The sequence below is a fragment of the Narcine bancroftii genome, chromosome 2, assembly GCF_036971445.1.
Source record: "Narcine bancroftii isolate sNarBan1 chromosome 2, sNarBan1.hap1, whole genome shotgun sequence".
NCBI lineage: Eukaryota > Metazoa > Chordata > Chondrichthyes > Torpediniformes > Narcinidae > Narcine > Narcine bancroftii.
The window spans coordinates 242867058-242889982 of NC_091470.1; the positions used below are offsets into that span (position 1 = coordinate 242867058).

At 41.0% G+C, this 22925-nt stretch overlaps 1 protein-coding gene across 5 annotated transcripts in view; it reads right to left on the reverse strand.

Annotated features, from left to right (window-relative positions):
- amph (amphiphysin) overlaps positions 1–22925 on the reverse strand; it is a 202642-nt gene that overhangs the window by 73027 nt on the left and 106690 nt on the right. For 4 of the 5 annotated variants that reach the window (XR_011352088.1, XM_069920633.1, XM_069920634.1 and 1 more), the window contains exons 11-12: positions 21365–21493; positions 158–208 (exon numbers count right to left, since the gene is read on the reverse strand). Coding sequence is in view for 4 of the 5 variants with exons in the window: in XM_069920633.1 (XP_069776734.1) it covers positions 158–208; positions 21365–21493 (180 nt within the window). In the remaining variant the exon portion in view is untranslated. The remainder of the gene's footprint in view (positions 1–157; positions 209–21364; positions 21494–22925) is intronic. The other variant, XM_069920635.1, reaches the window with a different exon arrangement.

Genomic DNA, 22925 nt, shown 5'->3' on the forward strand with positions numbered 1-22925 from the left:
ACGATAATTGCCAATGTGAGGTTACCGTGTAATCAAATGAGTTGAAGAATGAAATTAAAAATTAAAAAAAAACAAGGAAACCAATTTGGAGATGAAAAAAATAATTATTAAGCACTTGATGAAGAGAAACAAATTATTGCAGGTCACTCTTATTTACCTGTTGGGTTAATTCTGGTACAGCAAAGAAGGATCCACAGCACATCAGGGCCTAAGGAGAAAGGGGTAGATAATCTACTTAGTCTAAATAACAAAAGCACCTGCCTCTGCCAAAGCAAAGCAGCGTCCAGCCCAATAGTAATAACACCCTTTAATAGGGAATATTGACCTTCAATCAACAAAAACCTCCGGTTTAAAACATTTGAGAATGAATTTCTAGTTTTCACACTTAGTGTCTAATGCAGTGAAATTTGTAAAAAGCTGCATATTAAACAATCATCTAATTTCAACTAATAGATAAAAGAAAAATCAGAAAGCAAGTGTTGTGATCCCCTAAAGAGCCCCATGAGGTGGTCAAGATTTGGCAGAGTAGAAAATTAATCCTTTAAGCAGAAATGTGAAGCTAGCCTTCATTTGATGTGATATTAGAAATCCCACTACACAACCAGGAGAAGAGCATTTATCCACTAATCATACTTCAAATGACCACTACAACTGATGCTCATTTGGGGTTTGTGAATGTTGCTTCAAGCAAATTCGGCTTCAATTCCCTGCACACTGCAATTGTACTTAACTATGAAGCTGGCAGAACATTCCAAGGTAGCAAAAGGAGGAATATAGTGCAACTTTATTATTTAGCAAATTACTTACAGAACTACTTCCCAAATGTACACTGTCATTGTACAGTGCGACCAACAAAGGATGGGGCTTTTCCAAAGACATGGTAACTTGGCTCCATTTCTGCAGAGGACTCTAGGTCACTTCCCTAGGGTCAGAAAAGCCTTGTGCCAACTCCAGACAATAAGTAGAGAATGACTCCAGAGCTCAGTGCATCAGGGTAATCTCCATTCATCCTTGCAAGTCCAAGTAACAATAGTGGGGCAGTCAGTTGCCCAGACAGTGGGGTGGAATCTGGTTGGTGAAGCCCAAATCAGTGCCACACTGAGAATTTTGCATGGATATTTGGGTAATTCCCAAACAAGGAAATGGCATTGCCAAGGAAAATATCCCTCAGTGTTAACAATCTGTATAAATATACAGATGGCACAAAACTAAGAAAAAGAAACCACAGAGTGCCAGAGGACATGGATTGGCACAATTAGTAGATACCTATGAGGAGGGGTCATTTTAAAACCTGAGGAGCAGAGCAACCTAGGATTGGAAATACCTGTTCCTAGGAGTGGCAGAACAAGTTGAAAAGGCTTTGAGAATTCTTGTGTTTGTAAATAGTGATAGAGAGTAGGAAAACAATGACATTTTACAATTCCATTTTAAAATACTGATGAGGACTCAGCCTGTGATCAGGGACAGTTGGAGTACCATTCACTTGTCTCAGAAAGAAGATGGAGGAAAGCTTTGCAAATCTCATCAGCAACTGCAGTTTTAGAACCATAGAATATTACAGCACAGAATTTTCCCAGGAGGACCGCACCTTAGGACATGACCAGGTCGAATACAAAAAAGGTCCATATATCTGGACCACTTCGAAAACATATGGATAATTCAGATTTCAATTTATTCAATTTTTGCAGAGTTATATGCAGTTGATGCAAAACATTATATTGCACCAGCCTATACCTTACATTAATTGTATTGCTCATGCTGTCCTGACATAGGTTGGGCCAGCAAAATGAATCAATTTCTATAAGCAAACCTGATCCCATCTCTCTTACACTGCCACCTCTCTCTGTGTGAAGTTCCCCGAATGTTCACCCCAAACACTTCCCCTTTCACATTTAACCCATGTCCTCTGGTTTGTATCCTCAGTGGAAAAAAGCCTACCAAATTTACTCTGTCTATCCCCCTCATAATTTTAAATACCTCTATCAAATGAAAGCCAATGTGCCAAAAGCTCTCTTCACAACCCTATCCACCTGTGACTCCACTTTCAGGAAATTATGTATCTGTATTCCCAGATCTCTGTGTTCCACTGTACTATTCAGTGCCCTACCATTTATCATGTATGTTCTTTCTTGGTTTGACCTTCCAAAATGCTAGACCTCACACTTGTCTGCATTAAATTCCATCTTTCATGTTTCAGCCCAATTTTCCAGCTGGTCCAGATCCCTCTGCAAGCTTTCAAAACCTTTTTTCCTGTCCATAATATCTCCAATCTTAGTGTAATCTGCAAACTTGCTGATCTAATTTACCAGATCATTGATATAGATGATATAGATGACAAACAAAAATGGTTCCAGCACCAATTCCTGAGGCACACCATTATTCACAGGCTTCCAGTCTGAGAAGTAATCATCCGCTGCTACTCTCTGGTTTCTCCCATCCAGCCATTGTTGAATCCAGTTTACTACTTTGCCGTGAATACCGAGCGACTGAACTTTCCTGACTAACCTTCCATGTGGGATCTTGTCAAAGGCCTTACTAAAGTCCATGTAGACAACATCCACGTCATTTACTTTATCAACTTTCCTGATAATCTCCTCAAAAATTCTACAAGATTGGTTAAACATGATCTACCATACACAATGCTATGTTGATTATCCCTAATCAGCCCCTGGCCATTCAATTACATGTATATCCAATCTCTTAGAACAGCTTCCAATAATTTACGTACAACTGACATCAGACCCACCTGCCTATATCTTCCAGGGTTACTTTTGGAGCCTATTTTAAACTTCGGAACATGAGCTATCCTTCAATCTTCCGGCACCACACCAATAGCCAAGAACATTTTAAATATTGCAGAAAGTGCCCCTGCAATTTCTACACTATCTTCCTTAAAGGCCCGAGGGAATATGTTGTCGGGTCCTGGGGATTTCTCTACCCTTATTTGCTTTAAGACAGCAAGCACTTTTTCCTCTTTAATCTATACGTTCCATGACCTCACTGCTTGTTTTCCTTACTTCCTTTGACTCCATGCCAGTTTTTACATGTGAAATCTGAGCCAGTTCTCTGCTCTTCCTCCTAGAGCAGAGACGATTGAGGTGGAATTTGATAGACATTCTCAAGATGATGAAGTGACTGACTGAATAAACACAGATAATCTGCTTCCAGAGGCAGGTGTGTCATAGAGTCTTATAGCATAGAACAGCCCATCCAGTGCAACTTGTCAATGTTGGCCAAGTTGGCATTCAGGGCTTGCCCTATGTATCTGCATTTGATCCCTATCCTTCTAATCCCTTCCTTTGGAGTAACATAATTGTACCTTTCCCTCCAGCTTCCTCTGATATCTTGATCCAGATATAGACTACCCTCTGAGTGAAAACATTGCCCCTCAGATCACTCGCAAATATTTTTCCTCTTACCTATGCCCTTAGCTTTCCAACAATCTACCCCTGGAAAAAAGACTTTGTGACTGTGTTGAAAGGGGCACTACGTTCAGGTTTTTGAGTACGCACTTTGCTGAAGATCTCTCTTGGACCATCAATACAATCGCAGTATTGCCACAACAACAACTCCATGCCCTGAGAATTCTTAAGAAGGCCAAACTGCAGGAGAAACTGCTGGTGTCCTTTTATCGCTGCTCCATCGAGGTTGAGCTGGCCTACTGCATTCCAACGTGGTTTGCCAGCTGCTCGGCAGCAGACAAGGGGAACTTTCAGAGGGTCATCAGTGCAGCCTAGAAAATTATCAGCTGCGCACTGCCCTCTTTGGAGGATTTACACAGATCTCGCTGCCTCAGTAGAGCAGCCATAATCCTGAAGGACCATTACCGCTCTGGTCATCTGTTTGACCTGCTGCCCTCTGGTAGATATTTTAGGTCCATTAACTCACAGACAAATGAACTGAAAAACAGTTTTTACCCCAGAGCGATACATGCCCACCAAAAATTGAATATAGTATTGTTTTATTGTATTGTTTTTATATTTTATTGTTTGATGTATGTGTGCACCATCAGGATGTGCACTCAATTTCATTGTATTTGTGCAATGATAATAAAGGCTATCTTATCTAATCTAATAAACCTCTATAAGGTCATCCCTCAGCCTCCTATACACATGGGAATAAAGGCCCAGTCTAACCAAACTCTCTATAACTCAAACCTTCCAGTCCTGGTAACAACCCAGTGACTATCCTCTGCATCCCTTCCAGCTTATTATACCCCTCCTATAGCTGGGTGACCATGACCAGAACTGCACAGAGTATTCCAAGTCTCGTCTCACTGATGCCTTGTACAGCTGTACCATGAGGTGAAACAAGAAAGTCTGCAGATTGTAATTATGCCAAAAGTGCTGGAGAAACTCAGCAGGCCAGAGGCAACCCATTTCATTACCCGACCCCATTCTCATGCCGACATGTACTGCCAAACTGAGACCACCCACAAATTGGTGGAACGACATCTCATATTCTGATTGGGCACCCCCCAACCAGATGGCATTAACTGACTTCTCCAGTTTCCCTTAGACCACCTTCCCCCCCCCATACCCACACCCCCCCACCCACACCCCCTCCCGCCCGCACCACATCTCTTTGTCCCTCCGTCTCTTTTCCTCTAGCTCTGCCTTCACAGATCTATTCCCCCCCACTCTACCCTGCCCCCCAATCAATTCTCAGCTTTTCTCTCCTGCCTCTTATCTACATCCACCAATGGTCTCAGACTGTAGACCTCCTCCTGCCCTTTCTTCCCTCCTCTCCCTGCCTTTTAATTCAGGTGCTTGCCTGCTTTTTGCTCATACCTTGATGCTTTGATGAAGGACTCAGTCCTGAACATTGATATATATCTTTGCTTCCTATGGTCACAGCGTGACCTGCTGAGTTTCTCCAGCTCTTTTGTGTTTTAATGTACTCAATATCTTGTTTTAATGTACTCAATATCTTGCCCAACGAGAGTGAATGTGGTGAATGCCTTCTTCACCACCCCATCCATCTTAGCCGGCACCTTCATGCTACTACGTGCCCATACCCCAACCCCAATGTCTCTCAGTATCTGTGTCCTGAAGAAAATAAATAGCAATCAATATGGCATGTAGCTGACTAAGGTGGTGATGGAAGCAGATTTAATAATAGTTTTCAAAGCAAAAATAAATTAGTATTTGAAGTGAAAGCATTTGGAAGCCCGTGAGGACTGAATCGCAGCTTTAGGATCAGCATAGGAATGATAACCAAAATATCCTCTTTGTGTGCTGGGTCTTTCTGTGACTATTTTACATTTTTGCAATGACAATTATTGGTCAAAACTTGTAGTCCAGGAATAACCACCCACTTCCAGATGGAGCATTTGTAGATGGCACTGGAAGAGATGAGATGCAATCGCCAACAGACTGGTGCAGAGTCAACAACCAGTATCTGAACATTAATAAAACAGAAGAGATAGTTATTGACTTCAGGAGGGCCTGGGGAATCACTCTCTGATAACCACTGATGGCTCCACCATTGAGTTTGTCAAGGGAATATGGTAAAATTTCAGGTTATAAAATAAATTGGGATAAAAGTGAAATTATGCCATTAATGGAAGGTGATTATACTCAATGTCAAAGGCCAAAAGAGGGTATTAAATATTTAGGTATATGTACAGATAATTTGAAAAAATTATATAAATTGAATTATTTACCATTACTTAAAAAGACTGAAGGAGATTTTTAAAAAATGGGTTAATTTACCTAAAAATTGCACCAGCCTAAGATGAATATATTCTCAAGAATACAATATCTTTTTCAAACATTATTTTAGTACCTCAAAAATTTTTTTTCAAAAATTGAATAAATTTGTCTGTAAATTTCTTTGGAAAGATAAAATGTCAAGAGTTTCTTTAGAGAAGTTAACATGGAAATATGAATTAGGAGGTCTACAACTTCCTAATTTTAAAAATTATTATTGAGTGGCTCAAATGAGATTTCTGACTTCTTTTATCGATAACAAGAAAAAAAAAAATCAGCATGGGTTAATACTAAATTGAATAAAATAGGAGAGAGGAAAGCAAAAGAATTTATATATGTGGGAATCGAAAGTAATGGTTGATGATAAGGATACACCATTATTGAGGCATCTAATTAATATTTGGAATAAAAGTAAATGATAAGGTTGGTGTACAAGGTCTATTTCACCTAAACCACCTTTGATTCAAAACCCTCATATCTTTTTCAAAGATAATCAATTTTTGAATATTTGGTTTTGTAAGGGGATTATAAATGTTGAAGATTGTTATGAAAGGGGTCAATTGATGTCATTTGAGCAATGGAGAAATAACACCTTTTCCTGCTATTTTCAATTAAGACCATATTTGAGGGATAAGTTAGGACTAACCATGTTGTTGCCTAGTTTTACTGAAGTACAACTTAAGGGAAAAATAAAAAAAATTACTTCTATGATATATTCTTTATTACATGTAGGAACTCCCAATCGAGAAATTCATAAGTCCAGACAGGGGTGGGAAACAGATCTGAATATTGTAATTGATGAGCAAATATGAGCAGATTTATGTGGGGATTGTATGACCCATATTATCAACATAAAATAGAGATTAGTGCAATATAATTTCTTACATCAGTTATATCTTTCACCACAGAAATTGCATAGATTGAAATCAGATTTATCGGATCAAAGCTTTAGGTGTGGTGAAGATGTAGGAACTTTCTTGCATTCAACTTGGTCTTATCCTAATGTAAGGCCCGTTCAGGCAGATTTATGAATTTTTTTGGAACAAGTTACAGGAATGTTTTTGTTTTATGCACAGATTTATTTTTATTAGGAAACATTGAAGAAACAAGACCTAAATTAAAACTATCAATAAACCAATTGGAATTTGTTAAATTAGTGTTAGCAGTGGTGAGGAAATGTATGGCAATCACTTGGAAATCAGATACATCTTGAAGTATGTCAAGATGGCATGCAGAAATTCAAAATTACATTCCTTTGGAAAAAAATTACATGTAGCTTGAGAAATAAATAAGCCATGTTTTTGCAAATTTGGCACCAGTATGCCCAAATATTAGGATTTGATTTGTAATAATGTCCCCTCTATGCCTCTAGACCTGCGAGACTCTACTCTGAATAGTGATGAATAATTCTTATATATCTGTGCTAGACAACATCTCTGTGCAATCCTAAAAAATTAGTTTCCTCTTCATTTTCAATATTTATATAGCTATATTATATCTTGTATATTGTGTTCTGAGGTGGGGGGGGGAGTTGGAGGGGGATTTGGGGGAGGGGTGAATACCATCATGTATGCAATTTTAATTTTTTTTTGGGAACTTGCTTAATTATATAAATTTTGATTACTGCATGAATAGAACATTTTAAAATAAAATATTCAAAAAAAGAGTATCAAGTTCCTTGATGTGGACTTGGCAGAGAGTCTCACCTGATCCCTTAGCACCAGCTCTATAGCCAAGTAAGCCCAGCAGCGCCTCTACTTCCTGCGAAGGCTGAGGAGCTCATCTCCCACCCTCCATCCTCATTACATTCTATAGAGGATAGTTTGGAAACGGTACCACCTCAGTGAAGTCAGCAGAAAAGATTAGTGGGGGCTCTCTTTCTACCATGATGGACATCTACAACATATGATGCAAGCAGAAAGCAAAAAGTATTGTGAAGGACTTCACACACCCCTCATGTAAATTTTTCTCCCTTTTGCCATCTGGTAGGAGGCACTGCAGCAATAGGACCCTTACATCCAGATTGGGCAACAGTTTTTTTCCCCCAGGCATCAGGCTCCTGAATTCCCAGAACATATGTAAATAGTGTACTGTAGACTGTTTGTGTACATGTCTTAATATTTTAACTTCTATTTATGTAAATCTGCTTTGTGGTCCTGGAGAAACAATATATCTTCTTTACTGTGCAATGCATGGTATGAATGACAAATAAAGGTGACTGGACTTGAAATTGTAACTGCAGAACTATAACACCACAATCTATAAAGCAGAGAACATCATGAAAATCATATCAATGAATGTACAATCAACCTGTCAAAATAAAATCAGAATTTCATCAGGTTGCTAATACTGTCCTTTGTTTTACATAATTTATTTTGTCCTGGAATCTGCTACTGAGCCCTCAATGAAGACTGGGCCAAGTTCTCCTGGCTTTCTCCTGAAGTCTACAATCATCTCCTTGGTTTTGCTAACATTGAATGCAAGGTTGTTGATGTGACACCACTCAATGATCTGATCTATCCCCCTCCTGTACACTTCCCCTTTGCCGTTTGTGATTCTGCCGACAACTGTGGTGACATCGGCAGATTTGTTGATAGCATTGGAATTGTGCCTGGCCACACAGTCATGGGTGTATAGTGAATAGAGCAGTGGGCTTCGCATGCATCCTTGATTTTTCCCTGTGTGGATAGTCAATAAGGAGGAAATGTTGTTTCTAATTCGTACTGACTATGTTTTTCCGATGAGGATGTTAAGGATCCAGTTGCAGAGGGGGAGCAGAGGCCTAGGGTTTTTTGACCAGCCCTGAGAGGGAATCATGGTGTTGAAGGCTAAGCTGTAGACTATGAAGAGTAGCTATACGTATGAGTTACTGTTTGCGAGATGATCTAGGGCTCAGTGGAGAGCCAGTGATATTGCATCTGCTGTAGAGCGGTTATGACGATAAGCAAATTGCAGTGGTTCCAGACCTTTGTTTGGGTACGTGTCAATTCTGGCCATAACCAATCTCTCAAAGCATTTCATCACAGTCGATGTTAGTGCTACTGGATGATAATCATTGAGGCAGCTCACTCTGCTTTTCTTAGGCACCAGGATCTCCTGTAAGGATGCTGTTCCTTTCCCTCAATTGCTCTGGCTCTGCTGCATCTACTCCCAAGACAAGGTTTTCCATTCCAGGACACTCCAGATGTCCTCTTTCTTCAGGAAACGTGGTTTCCACTCTACTGCCACTAACTCAGCTCTCACCCACATCTCCTTTGTTTCCCGCACATCTGTCCTGGGCCCTTCCCCTCATAGATGAAACAAGGACAGGGAAGGGTTCCCCTTATCCTCACCTACCACCCCACCAGCCTCTGCATCCAACATATCATTTTCCGTAATTTCCACTACTTACAATGGAATCCCACAACCAGACACTTTTCTCCTCCCCTCTTTTTTCCACTTTCTGCAGGGATCACTCTTCTGTGATTTCCTTGTTAATTTATCTCTTCCCATCAATCAACTCTCCACGTACCTACTCCTGTGACCTCAAGAAGTTGTACATTTGCACTTACACTCCTCCCTTACCACTATTCAGGGGCCCAAACAGTTCTTCCAAGTGAAACAACCCTTCACCTGTGAATCTGTCGGGCTCATACTGCACCCAATGCTCCCCTTCTGGCCTCCTCTACATTAGAGAGCTAGATGCAGACTGCGGGGATCACTTTGTTGAGTGCCCTCACTCTGTTCTCTTCAATAGCAAGACTCACCCAAGTTGAATTCACTTGTAAATTGGGAAACACCTATAGCTTGAAGATGAACACCCAATATTACAAAAACAGCTTCTCCTCTGCCATCAGATTTCTGAAAGGCAATGAACCTCAGTCACAACCTCACTTTTTTCTCTACTTATTTTTACATAGTGTATTTAAGGAAGGGTAATTTATAGCAATTTTTGCACCTGTAATGCACAATACTGCTGCTGCAAAAGGAAAACAAATTTCGTGACACATGTTCATGACAATAAACCTGATTCTGATATTCTGTCTTGGCAATCTCTAACCAAATGGCATCAATATTGTCTTCTTCAATTTCTATTAACCCTCTCCTCTGCTCTCTCTCTCTCTCCCTCATCCCTGTCACCTTTCCTCTATCTCCCCAGACCCTTCCTTTCCTTTTCCTATCAGAGAGCTTAGCCCTCTGCTCTCTCTCTCTCTCTCATCACTTCTCAGCTTCTCTTTCCCCCTCCCCCAAACCCACACCCACCTGCTAGCTTTTGGTGCTCCTCCTTCGCCTCCCCACAATTTTATTCAGGCATCTTCCTAATTTTCGGCACTCCTGAATAAGGCATCAGCTCCGAAATGTCAATTGCCCTGTGCTTTTCATGGATGCTGTGTGACCTGCTGAATTTCTCTAGCACTTATGTGCACTGCACCTCCTACCATGTGGGTTGCCAGAAACAGAATATTGCATGGATTCAATGTGCAATGTCCTAGCAGGTTTGAAGGATTACCATCTTGAAAAGTGATAGGCATATCATTACAGAAGATCAATATTAAATAAGGTGTTTTGTTGCAAACAGACAGGGGATCCATGAACCTAATTCTGCTGCAATGATTCAGGCCATTCACAGGTCTGGATTCCATTTTTACAGACATCCATATCAGTTTTGTTCTTAAGCCAAAAAGTACAAATAAAAAAATCACTTGATATGGGAGCTATACCTCCATACTACTGAAATTAATGGCATCAAAGCACTCAAGACCAATAAGACCTATGACTGAAAGTGGAGAGAGGAAACTCGTTCTACCATTTATAGGAACCTTTGAATTTTAGAAAATTATGAGAGCTTACTCCTCCGTTGGCGTGCCTATAAATCAGATGTTTCTTACCCACGGATAGCCTGTACTGCTTTCTAAAGAAAGAATAATCAAAACAACGCCAAGTAAATTGAGTGTCACCCAGATTGTGAGCTTTCAAATAAGGTTGTTGATGATCCATTTTCACTTCATTCACTGACTCCCAAATGTGTCAGTTGTGCACAGACAAAGTACTAATGAGATTTATTTAATGTTCTATAAATTGTTCATTTATATACTTTAGACACAAAATGTCCCCTGTAGAAATATATGAAAATGACTCATTTTTCAATTCTGATCTCATTTCTCATGTCGATTATGTATTTTTACCTTTGCTACATGAAGGACGTTTGACCTGCTGAGTTTTTCCAGCAGTTTGTGTTGTTACTTCAACCAGGTACCTACTTTTAAATTCTAAAAGGTAAATTCATAGAGCATTCCAGCACAGTACAGGTTCTTCAGCCCATGATATTGTGCCAACCTGTACATAGCTTCCAGAAAAATGCTAAAACCTCACAACTTCACAACCCTCTATTTTTCTTTCATTCATGTGCCTAAGTATTTCTTAAATGTCCCCATTGTTCCAGTCTCCAGCACCATTCCAGCAATGCATTCCTGGCACTCACAACTCTCTGTAAAAAAAATTACACTTAATGTCTTCCCTAAACATTCCTCTCTTCACTTTGTACAAATATCCTGTGGTGTTTGCTACTCCTGCCCTCAGAAAAAAAGGTGCTGGCTCTCTACCTTATCTATGCCTCTCATAATCTTCTATACCTCTATTAAGTCACTTCTCATCCTTCTTCACATCAAAGACAAAAGCCTTCCAATCCAGGCAACATCCTGGTAAATCTCCTTTGCATCCTCTCCATAGCTTCCTCATCCTTCCCGTAATGAAATGACCAGAATAGAACCCAATATTCTAAGTGTGGTCTCACCAATGAGTTATAGAGCTGCAACATTACCTCACAACTCCTGATCTCAATCCCCCAATTAATGAAGCCCAGCATACCAAGGGCCTTCTTAACTGTCTTATCAACCTCTGAGGCAACCTTGAGAGATCTAAGCATTTGGACACCAAGTTCCCGCTATTTTTCCACATTGTTGTATCCTGTCATTAACCATGTACTCTGTCTTCATGTTTGATCTTCCAAAATGCATCATCTCTCACTTATCCAGATTGAACTCCATTTGCCACTTTTACATCCAACTCTGCGAAGTGTCTATATTGTTGTAACATGCAACACTATCCACACCACTTCTAACCTTTGTATCGTTTACATACTTACTGACCCATCCCTCTACTTTTTCATCCAGGTCATTTATTTTAAAAAAATCACTAAGAGCGGGGGTCCCAGAACAGATTCCTGTGGAACTCCTCTGGTCACTGACCTCCAGACAGAATACATTTTGTCCACTACTACACTGTGCTTTCTATAGGCAAGTCAATTCTGAATCCACTTAGCCAAGGTTCCATGGATCCAATACCTCATGACTTTCTGAATGAGTCTTCCAAGGGGGACCTTGTCAAATGCCTCACTAAAATCCAAAAATACCACATCTTCTGCCCTACTTTCACAATTTCTTTTGTTACCTCCTCAAAAATCTCAATTTGGCTCATGAGGCATGACCTTCCCCTCACAAAGCCAAGATGACTACCCTGAGAAGACTGTACTTCTCTTAATGTTCGTAAATCCTGTCCTGAAGAATCTTCTCCAATAGTATTCCCACCACCGATGTAAGACTCAATGGTTTATAATTCCCAGGATTCTCCCTCTTACCTTTTTTTAAATAAGGGGACTACATATGCCATTCTCCAATCCTCCGGCACCTCCCCTGTGGCCAAGAAGGATGCAAAAATCATCACCAATGCCCCGGTTATCTCCTCCCTCCCTTCCTAAAGCAACCTGGGGTATATCCTCTTCCCGACTGCCATCAGATTTCTGAATGATCAATTTACCAAAGACATGTCCTCACTTTGACTTTTTGTGCACCATTTTTATTTATTTTTGTAAGGTGATTTATATGAACATTTTCACTGTGATGCAGCCACAAAACAATGCATTTTGTGACTTGTTCATGACAATAAATTCTGATTCTGATCTCAGCTGGTCCCAGGGACTTATCAATCCTAATGTTCTTACAAATATTCAGCTTCCTCTTTCTTAATCTCAACATGGTCCTGCACATAAGCTTGTTCTCTTCAGAACTCATCTTGACCAAAGTCCTTTTCTCTAGTGAATTCTGAGAGGGGCTGGCTTGCTGTCAAACATGGTGGGTGTGTAGAAATGAGCTGCCAGAGGAAATGGTACAGCAGTTACAATTATAATGTTAAAAGATCTCTCGGGAGGTACTGAATAGGAAAGGTTAAGAGGAACATGGCACTAGTTTAGGTAGACAGTTGGGAAGAAGGATACTATTTGTGCTGTAATATTCAATGAATCAATGCTGCTATGGAGGTTAAAGTGTAGGCTTTGGTGCACACTGGGCTTTGGTGGGGAGAGACCAAAGGTGTAACAAGGTAAGATTTCTCATTTTCCTCTAGTTATTAAAAAAGATTAAGAAAGAGGAAGCTGGATCTTTATAAGAACATTAGAATTGATAAGTCCCTGGGAACAGATGAAATAGCAGCCAGTGGAGTGGTGTACTCCTCCTGTGTGATGTGGGAGATTGGAGTCTCTGATGGCCATCTCGATGTGAAGAATGACCAGCTACAGATCCTCTCAGAGCATGTAGATTGGTTTGAGCATCAGTTGGACTCTCTGGAGGTAGAGATTGTAATAGACATGAGTTTTAGGGAGGTAAAATCCCAAAGGTTCAGGAGGAACAGGCAGGAGTGGACATTCCCCTCTCAAACTATTTTGGATACTGTTGGGGGGAGAGGAATGGCTTCCCAGGAGGAAATGACAACATCAGGCAGATCAGTGGTACCACGACTGATAGTTATACAGCAGGGTAGGTCAAGGACTAGCTGACATTTTTTTAGTTACAGGTACGCACAGGCATCTCTGTGGTTGTGAGAGAAACTCCAAGATGGTGTGTTGTCTCCCTTGTGCCAGGGTTAAGGATGTCTCAGAATGGACATAGGACATTCTGAATGGAGAGGCTGAACAGCCAGAGGTCATGGTCTATATTTGTACTGACATCATAAGCAGGAAGAGCTTTAATTCCTGCAATGGGAATTAGGGAATTAAAAAGCAGGATCTCTGGGGTTGTTTTCTCAGGATTACTCCCTGTACTTTGTACTAGCCAGACAAGAAACAGGGAGATAATACAGTTAAATGAGCTGGTATAGAAGGGAGGATACATTGGCCTCTCATCTAGATTGATGTACAAGAAGGTTGGGTAGCATCTGAACTGGATGGGCACCAACAACTTCACAGGGAGATTTCCGAGTGACTGTGGGGGTGGTGGGGTGGGGTTGGAGAACCACAGCAGTCAGTCAGCAAGTAAAGGATTGAGGGCAAGGTAGAGGTCAGGACAAATAAGTCTGAACGGAAAGACTGGCAGAAGCAGGTTGATGTTGCCTGCTCCAAGTTCATTGCAGGCCAACTTCCAAACCAACAACATTGAACTGATAGTAAGTAGAAACCAGGGGGTTAGGTTCAATGTGAGACTTATAAGATTTATCCATCCTGCCAAACCCATCTTGGTGAGCATGAGGTTAAGAATCCACCAAACTATTACTGTTGTTCAAAATTTTAACGAAGCACTGGTTAAGCTCCAGCTGGTCAACTCTTACCAGAACATTTTGGGAGAAATGTCGAGGCACAGAGGTACCTCTGTGGAGATCTTTCAGAATGGTACCCAAGATGTGTGACTCCAGTTATATGGAGAGCTAAAGAAGATGAAATTGTTCTTGAGTAAATAAGGTAAAGAGTGATATGGTCGAATTTCTCAACATCTGTAAGATAGACCACATAAGTAGAAGCTGCCTTCAGCAGGAGAGAGAGAGGTAAACGGGTGATTTGGTAAAAGGACAGAGGCAATTTGGAAAATATTTTTATGCAGTCTGTTGCCAGGATTTAAAAACATTGTTAAAAAAAGATTGTGGAAATAGAAATTCAAAGTTTTATTGGGGGAAAAAGACAGAAATGTGAGTGAAACTGAATTGCTCTTTGAAAGACTCAAAGGATGTTCAGTTGAATGGCCTCCTGCGTGTAAACACATATTAGATTTGCTATGTAGGGCAGCAGGGCTATTATAGCGGTAAGTGCAACATTATTATAACACCAGCACATTATCCCCATGACCTGAATGGATTTCCCCCATGTGCTCCGGTTTCCTCCCTGCAGTGTTGGTAGATTAATTGGGTGCAGCATTATTTACAATGGGCAGAATTGGCTTCTATCATGTGTAAATAAATTTATATTAAATCTGCGGCTCACATGGCTCAGCAATGGTTAATATGTGACTGACCGTGGAAATGTTTGTGTTGAAGTGTCATTGGTGTCGCAGGTGGAAGGACAACTAGATTTGAGTAATAGATTCAGAGATCAAGTCTGACTCTCGAGATGAGAGCCACAAAAGTTGAGGCTGATGTGCCATACATCACTGAAGGCGCATTCCACTGCCTCCAGATTAGATATTAAATAGAAGTTTCATTGGTGCTCTCAAATGGTTGTATAATGCTAGTGGCCCAATTTTGAGTTCAGGCGAGATGTACCTCAGAATCAGAATCAGAATTTATTGCTATGAAGAAGTCATGAAATTCATTGTTTTGCAGCAGCGTCAGAGAGTAAACATTGCTATAAACCTACAAAAATAGTGCACCGAAAGTCAAAGTAAGACAGTGTCTTTGTTCATCGATCATTTAGCAATCTGATGGCAGTGGAGAAGAAGCTGTCCTTGTGCCACCGAGTAATGCTCATCTTAAGGCTCCTGTACCTTTTTCCCCAATGGAAGCAGAGTGAAGAGGGCATGGCCTGGGCTGCGGTGGTCCTTGAGGATAGAGACTGCTTTCTTAAGACACCACCTCTTGTAGATGTCCTTGATGAAGTGAAGTCTGGTGCCCGTGATGACACAGGCCAAATTAACAACCCTCTGGAATTTTTTTCTTGTCTTGAGCATTGGCACTTCCATACCAGACAGTAATGCAACCAGCCAGAATGTGCTACACAGTACACCTGTAGGAGTTTTTGAGAGTCTTGGGTGACATACTGAATGTCCTCAATCACCTCACAAAGTATATCCACTGGTGAGATTTCTTTGTGATTGCATCAACATGGAGCTTCCAGAACAGATCCTCAAGAGATGTTGACACCCAGGAATTTGATGTTTTTGACTCTCTCCACTGCTGATCCCTCAATGAGGACTGGGTTGTATTCTCCTGTCTTCCTCCTGAAGTCCACAATCATCTCCTTGGTTTTGCTAACAATGAATGCAAGGTTGTTGGCATGACACCACGCAATGAGGCGATATATCTCCCTCCTGTACACTTCCTCATTGCCGTTGGTGATTCTGCCGACAACTGTAGTGTCAACAGCAAATTTGTCGATATCACTGGAATTGTGCCTGGCCACAAAGTCATGGGTAGTGAGTGGAGCAGTGGGCTAAGCATGTGTCCTTGAGGTGCACCTGTGTTGACGATCAGTGAGTAGGAGACATTATTTCCAATTCATACTGACTAGTCTTCTGATGAGGAAGTCAAGGATCCAGTTGTAGAGGGGGATGCAGAGGCCCAGGGTTTTGAGCTTCTTGACCAGCACTGAGGCAAAAATGGTATTGAAGGCTGGGCTGTACTCTATGAAGAGCAGCCATATGTATGAGTTGGTGTTTTTGAGGTGATCCAGAGCTGAGTGAAGAGCCATTGATATTGCATCTGCAGTGAAGCAATTGTGACGATAGGCAAATTGCAGTGGGTCCAGTCCTTTGCTTAGGTACGTGTTAATTTTGGCCATGACCAGCCTCTCAAAGCATTTCATCACAGCAGGTTAGTGCTACTGGGCGATAGTCATTGAAGCAGCCCAAGCTCTTCTTGGGCACCAGGATGATTGATGCCCTTTTGAAGCAGGTGGGAACCTCTGACTGTAGCAATGAGAGATTGAAAAATGTTGATGAACACTCTGGCTAGTTGGCTTGCACAGATTTTCAGTACCCTGCCAGGTACGCTGTCAGGCCCTGACACTTTGCAAGGGTTTACCCTCTTGAATGATGATCTGACATCAGCCTCAGAGACAGATATCACAAGGTCCTCAGCGTTTTCAGGGATTCTCGTCGGCATTGTTGGGTTCATTTTCTCAAAGCCGGCATAGAAGGTGTTCAGCTCATCAGATAGTGAAACATCACAGCCACCTATGGTGTTCACCCTGTAGGCTGTAATGGCCTGCACTGGTGTGTAGGATGTAATGGCTTGCACTGAGATGTAGGTTGTAATGGCCTGCACTGGCGTGTATCCATCTATCTTGGACTTTCTCTGGAATTGCTACTTTGTTGCAGGGATTGCCTTGCGCAGGTCGTACCTGAACTTTTTGTAGAGATCGGATCCCCGGCCTTAAATGCCCTTGATCACGCCCTCAACAGGTATCCATTTCATGCATTACTCAACAATACCGAAAAAGTTCAGAAGTATCATGTTAAAAGAAGACATGGTGACTGATAGCTAGAATACTTGATTCTCTACACTCCCTGCATATCTGCAGATCCTGGCACTCTTCCCAGGCAATGACCCTGAGGAACAGACACTGAGATGCACAGCTGACTCATCTCCGAAAAGAAGACTGCTAACACATGCAGTGCTAAGAATATCTCTAAATTGATTGCAATTTTTTGTTGGTGAGTTGACCCATGCAGGTACATTGAATACAGCTGATGATATCCTCCTCCAGATCAAACAGTAGCCTATTCCAGTAGAATAAGAGGAAATTCAATGCAGGGCTCTACCAGATCACTTAAAAACAGAGTTGCCTCTGACAAAGGGCTCTGGCCTGAAATGTTGATTGACTTTTACTTCCTGTAGATGTTGCGTGACCTGCTGACTTTTATATACTGCATGGCCTCTCATTATTACATTTTCACTCAGCGATTTTCCTTTTCAGTCTTGGCATAGGCAAAAGAAAGATATTTTTAAGACTCTCCAAAGTGCTTTTTAAAAAATAATACCCTCACTCAGTCTGGAGATGGCTTTGCAAATTTCCCATTCCTTTCACATTTCACTCACTCAGAGCTCTGACTTCCACAGTACTGGATTCACTGTGCCAAGATAAACCTACTGAGGAATTTATGCTGATCATGAAGATTAACTCAAAAGAGCAAACCTCAATTTCAGCTCTTCATACAGTGTGCACAATATACTGTAGAGTATAGAAAACCAAACTTTCAGCTCTTTGAAAAAGGCAATAGCCAAAGCCATTGTTAATTGATGAGCAGAAAGCTTCAGAGGTTTGATATCCTTGTTATGGTTTGGCTCTTAGAGAACTTCCAAGGATTATTGTGAAGACAACACAGACTGGAGTTCAGCATCATGCTCACTGTCCTGTGCACCTATAGAAATGCTGAAAATTAAGTACATCAAGAACGATTTTCCATTTAAACTGATATAATTCTAGAAATGACAGTGCAGCTGGTGGAATTTTTGGGTCCACTCTTTGAGGGGAGATATCAGCCAATGCCTCTCACCACTTCAGTCTTTCTGTTAACTAAGGTGGACTGTAGCACTTTGATACCAAGACTCACCTGCTCTTCCTGATCAATATTTCAGGTACTCAAAACACCAGTGCCTGAGCCAAAGGAGCAACCTTGAAGACAACCTTTGCATTGTACAAATGTCAGGAGAGAAAAAAAAATGGAGAGCAGTGGGTGCCCTCTTTATTTAAACGCTCTTCTTATACAGTCATGAGGTCTTAGGAGATGAAGGAAGAACACCAAGGGTGATGAACTTGTGTGGATAGTATGCAAAACTAGTTTTTCATTGCACCTCACTACACAATGATAAGCAATTCAATCATGGTCTCAATCACCATTCCAATGCCGTCCACCCTGAGTCTATCAGAAGTTTAGGTAAGGAGGGCATGGCAAGTATTTAGTTACTCCAATAATTCATTCCCCTGGTCACAATATATTTTATTATTTCTATCACTTATTCAATTCTTCTTTCAGTTTAATGATCCAATTCATGGATTATTCATTCATTGCAAGAGATTTTCCATGATGAAATGTTCAAAGTTTGTTCTATTCTGAGGTGGGTTTAAATGACAGTACCAACCACAAAATAGCATGAGTGTTAAAAAGAAAACAAGAAAACAGCTCGAAATGCTGACCTGAAAATCTCTTCTTTTTGAACAACATGTAATTTCAATAACAATCCCATCCAAACAAACACCCTCATCTCTGTCCCTTATCAGTTCATTTCTTGCACAGGGATGACCAGCAGAACATGATTCTCCTGCCTCTTTTACCACAAAGCCACTCTGAATGAGGATCTCACTGCCGTGGCACTGTCAGACTTTGGCCTAGAAACTTTATGATGCTGCACAAGATACGATTTCAAGGCAAAGAATGAAGGTAAAAGAAATCTTGGACTTGGTCTGAGGTTCATTACGTGCACAATTTTAGTTCCTAACTCTCCGAACAAGTGACAGTCAATGCATGGAAATGTCAGGACACATGCAGCATGGAGTGAAGATAGCTCATATTACTCTGGCACAAGGCACCTTTGAAATAAGTTTGAAACCTGCATTGCCATTACTTTAAGGAAACGTGATCAGACAGATCACAGGGCATAAAGTTCAGCTTGATCAAGCTCTCCCTTGGGCATTTGTGTGGCTTCTAAATTTTGACCCTCCATTCACCTTCATCAGGTCTTTGGCCATGCAACCCCAGAGTGCAATCAATCACTATCCCTCTCAAGTAAGTTTCTTTCCTGAATTTCCAATTAGATTTCTTTGCGACTTTTACATTGATGGTACTTAGTTACATAACCTTCCACAAGTGGAAACATACTCGCTGTATCCAAGCTATAAAAATATTTCAGCTCTTTGAAGACATCTGGGGTTCCCATCACCACTGTTTTCTCAAAGTGCATGTCTGTCTTTCCATTATGCATACATGCTCATTTCTAGTATCATCCTTGAAAATCTCTATACTCTCTCAAATGCTTATACATCCTGGTGTTAATATGGTGGCCAGAACATATCCCAAGTTTGGACTAAATAAGGTTGATACCGATATGGCATAACTTCCCAGTAGAAAAGCCCTGAGTACTTGGTTTGCTTCTTTACTGGCTTTGCTCACTTGCGGTGCAACATTAGGGTTCTTGGAATTTCTCTATCCAAGCTAAACTAATGCATTTTAAATGGCAAGTGACCACCCCTATTACTCCGACCAAAACACATATTAACCATAACTATCTATTTCGTACTTCATCTGCTGTTCATTTGGCCATTCTTAAAGTTTATTTATCCCTTCTCCTATCACTAATTTGTTGCTGCCCTTTTCATTGTTGACCATCAACCTACCTTTCAGCCCCACCACCCTTCAGCATTACAAATTGCAATCTTGATCCAGAGTCTAAATCATGAGTGCAAGTTGTGAAGAACAGCAGAAGTCATTGTGTAACTCCACCCCCCCACCCCCCCACCTTCATCCACTGTGAGTTGCTGCCTTTTACTCCCATCCACTGCCATGAAATAGGCAAGAGCCAGTCCCTACTGCTTGTATCTTGACATGGCATTCTGTGGTAAAACTTTAGAAAATCTTGGTAAATTATCTCCATTGTATTAATGGCTGTTTTATTTCTCTGATATTGCCTCAGAAATGCAAAGAATATTAGCTCTTGAAATTCCTACCAATTTCACATTTTCATACTTTAATTTCTAGGTGCTCTTGTACTTGTTCCTTTGTTTTTCCTACCACCAGTTTTAAGCTGACTGGTCTGAAGTTCCCATGGACATGGGACCGTTTTCTAATCCATTAAAAAATATGATTGAAAACTCATGCAGAGTTCACATCCATGGCAGTCCTCGATGGCAAAAATGGTCAGGCACACCTGATAAAAATGTAAAACCCAGCATTTAAATTTAATTTTCCTAACATAAGTAAAAGCAGATATTCTATCCATACATTAGATAGGTGTGAGCACAGGATTAGTGGCAGTTCTCTCATCTGAGTTAGAAGGCTTTGGGTTTGCGTTCAACTCCAGAATAGAGTATAGCTCTCAGGTAGCCAAGGCCAGAACACTGGCCATCATCAGTTGTCATTCAGGAACTGTTGCCAGACCCTTTCCACCTCCTATTGCTTCCTTTTGAAGGAGTTCTGACAATGTTGGGCAAGTCAGTACAAAATCCAGCAGCATGAACATGAGGAGACACTAGTCTAACACTTTAGTTGAGTATGAAGAGAATGTTTTGTCAGAACGTGGCCCAATGATGAGGCATTGAACCGAGGCCTGATCTTTTTCTGGAGCATGTTCAGGATTCTGATGTTGTTCAATAAAATTCACACAAAACAATGGTGATTTATCTTAATGTGTGGGATCTTACTTGTCCATTGAAATTCTGACAGTGACTGTTGCTAAATGCTTTAGGCTGTGAAATGTTAGGAAATCCATTTTTTGCCTTTCATATACAGTAAAATCTCTGTTAACCAGAACAAAAGCAACACTCAGTCTCAAGTAAATGGCAAATTCATTCATCTGGCATGTACCAATCCCCTTCAGAGCCAGATTCTGGGTATTTTTTTAACCATAATTAGTTCAGTGAATGGTTGACTCTGTAAATGTGGTTACATTCATGCCTATGAGTGAAACAGTGACATTTCATTCCACATACTTCTTTTGAAATGAGGACAGACCACCCAGGTTTAACTCTACAGTCTTCTTACCTGTGATGGGCTGGTAACATTGATCTCTGGAACAAAGTTGTCCTCGAAAAAGTTGATGATGTTTTCTGACTGTAGCTCCTTTGTTGGGGTGAGTTTTGGAGGTGGTGGGACAGGAGGACCTTTCCTCAACTGGATGGAGCAGAAAAAGGAGGTTAAGAAACAAGTCATTCAAACACAAATGGCACAATCTCACCCTTTTGGGAACTTAACTCTGCAAATTGCATATTAAAATAATGCATTTCCTATTTACTTTTAATGGCATTGTAAAGTCATATGGCACAGTAACAGGTCCTTTAGTCCAGTGAGTAACCATCAAGATTCTATTTACACTAATCTCATTTTATGCTTTCTACATTCCCTTCAAATCTCCCCATTTCCCCCCCCCCCCTAATTTATTCATTAGGGGTATTTAAACTGGTCAGTTAACTTCCAACCATCATGTGTTTTGGATGTGGGAAGAAATTAGAGCACCCAGAGGAAATGCACTATTACAGGGAGAAGGTGAAAACTCCAAGCTGAAATGCCAGAGGTCAGAATTAATTCAGTCATTGGAGCTGGGAAGCTGCAGCTCTACCAGTTGTGGAACTTTGCCATCCTTTGCTGGATTGTGAAATAGGCCTTAGGAAGATGGACTTCTGTCAAGAAACCAAGTGCAACAACAGAGAAGGCCAAGAGAAGGCTTTCAGGGGGAGTGAAACCTGCTCTTCAGAGTCCTTATGGTCACTAGAATTCTAGTGGATAGAGGAATGTGTACATTAGAAACTTCCCTGCACGCTCAAGGTGTAAACTGGGATATTTCAAGTTGGAGTGATCATTAAAACCTCCTTACTGTTTTTGGGTGGGAACCAGCAGAAATTCCATTTCCCAGAGCCCAGATTGGGATGGACTGATTTGGAGAGGAGAATAAGAACATGTCAGGGAAGTTCTAGCATTTCCCTCTGACACCTGAACTCCCCCTTTTCCTAACCTGTGAGGTGTGGGGGGGGGAAAATAAAACTCATTTTTCAGCTTTTTTCCTCTGGCCAGCCTACTTCTTTGCAATTTCAGTCTGGTAGGAATTTCACTGCTGCTTTCCAATCAAACCACCAAGCAAAACCTGCAGATGTGTCCTTGTCACATCACCAGGCGCTGATGTGCGTGGGTGAAATAGGACCACAAAAGCTTTGGATAGTTTCGGAAGTGAAAGACTCTCCTGCCTAATTTCCATTGGAAGCTGAAGTCTTCCCCTTGGTTTCCAGTGTTCCAGTCAGGTTCAAGAATACAGAATTTACAGCTTATATTTTGAGATGGGATATCAAATCAGGTGGTCAGGGATTTTAATCCCTTTTTAAAATCCATTGATACACTGGGTAGATGGATTTGTACTGGCCAACATCATAGATATTTTAACCATTTCTCTTTCCTGATATTAAACAGCAGCTAGAAGGCTGCAATCCTCAATGTCCTAGATATTCCAGTCAATCCAAAACCCAGTAGAACCGGACTAGTTTACAGCTGGCACCGTTTTCCTGCTGGACCTTGCCAATCACTCCTTTAAGTCCCAGGAGAGTAAGCAATTGTA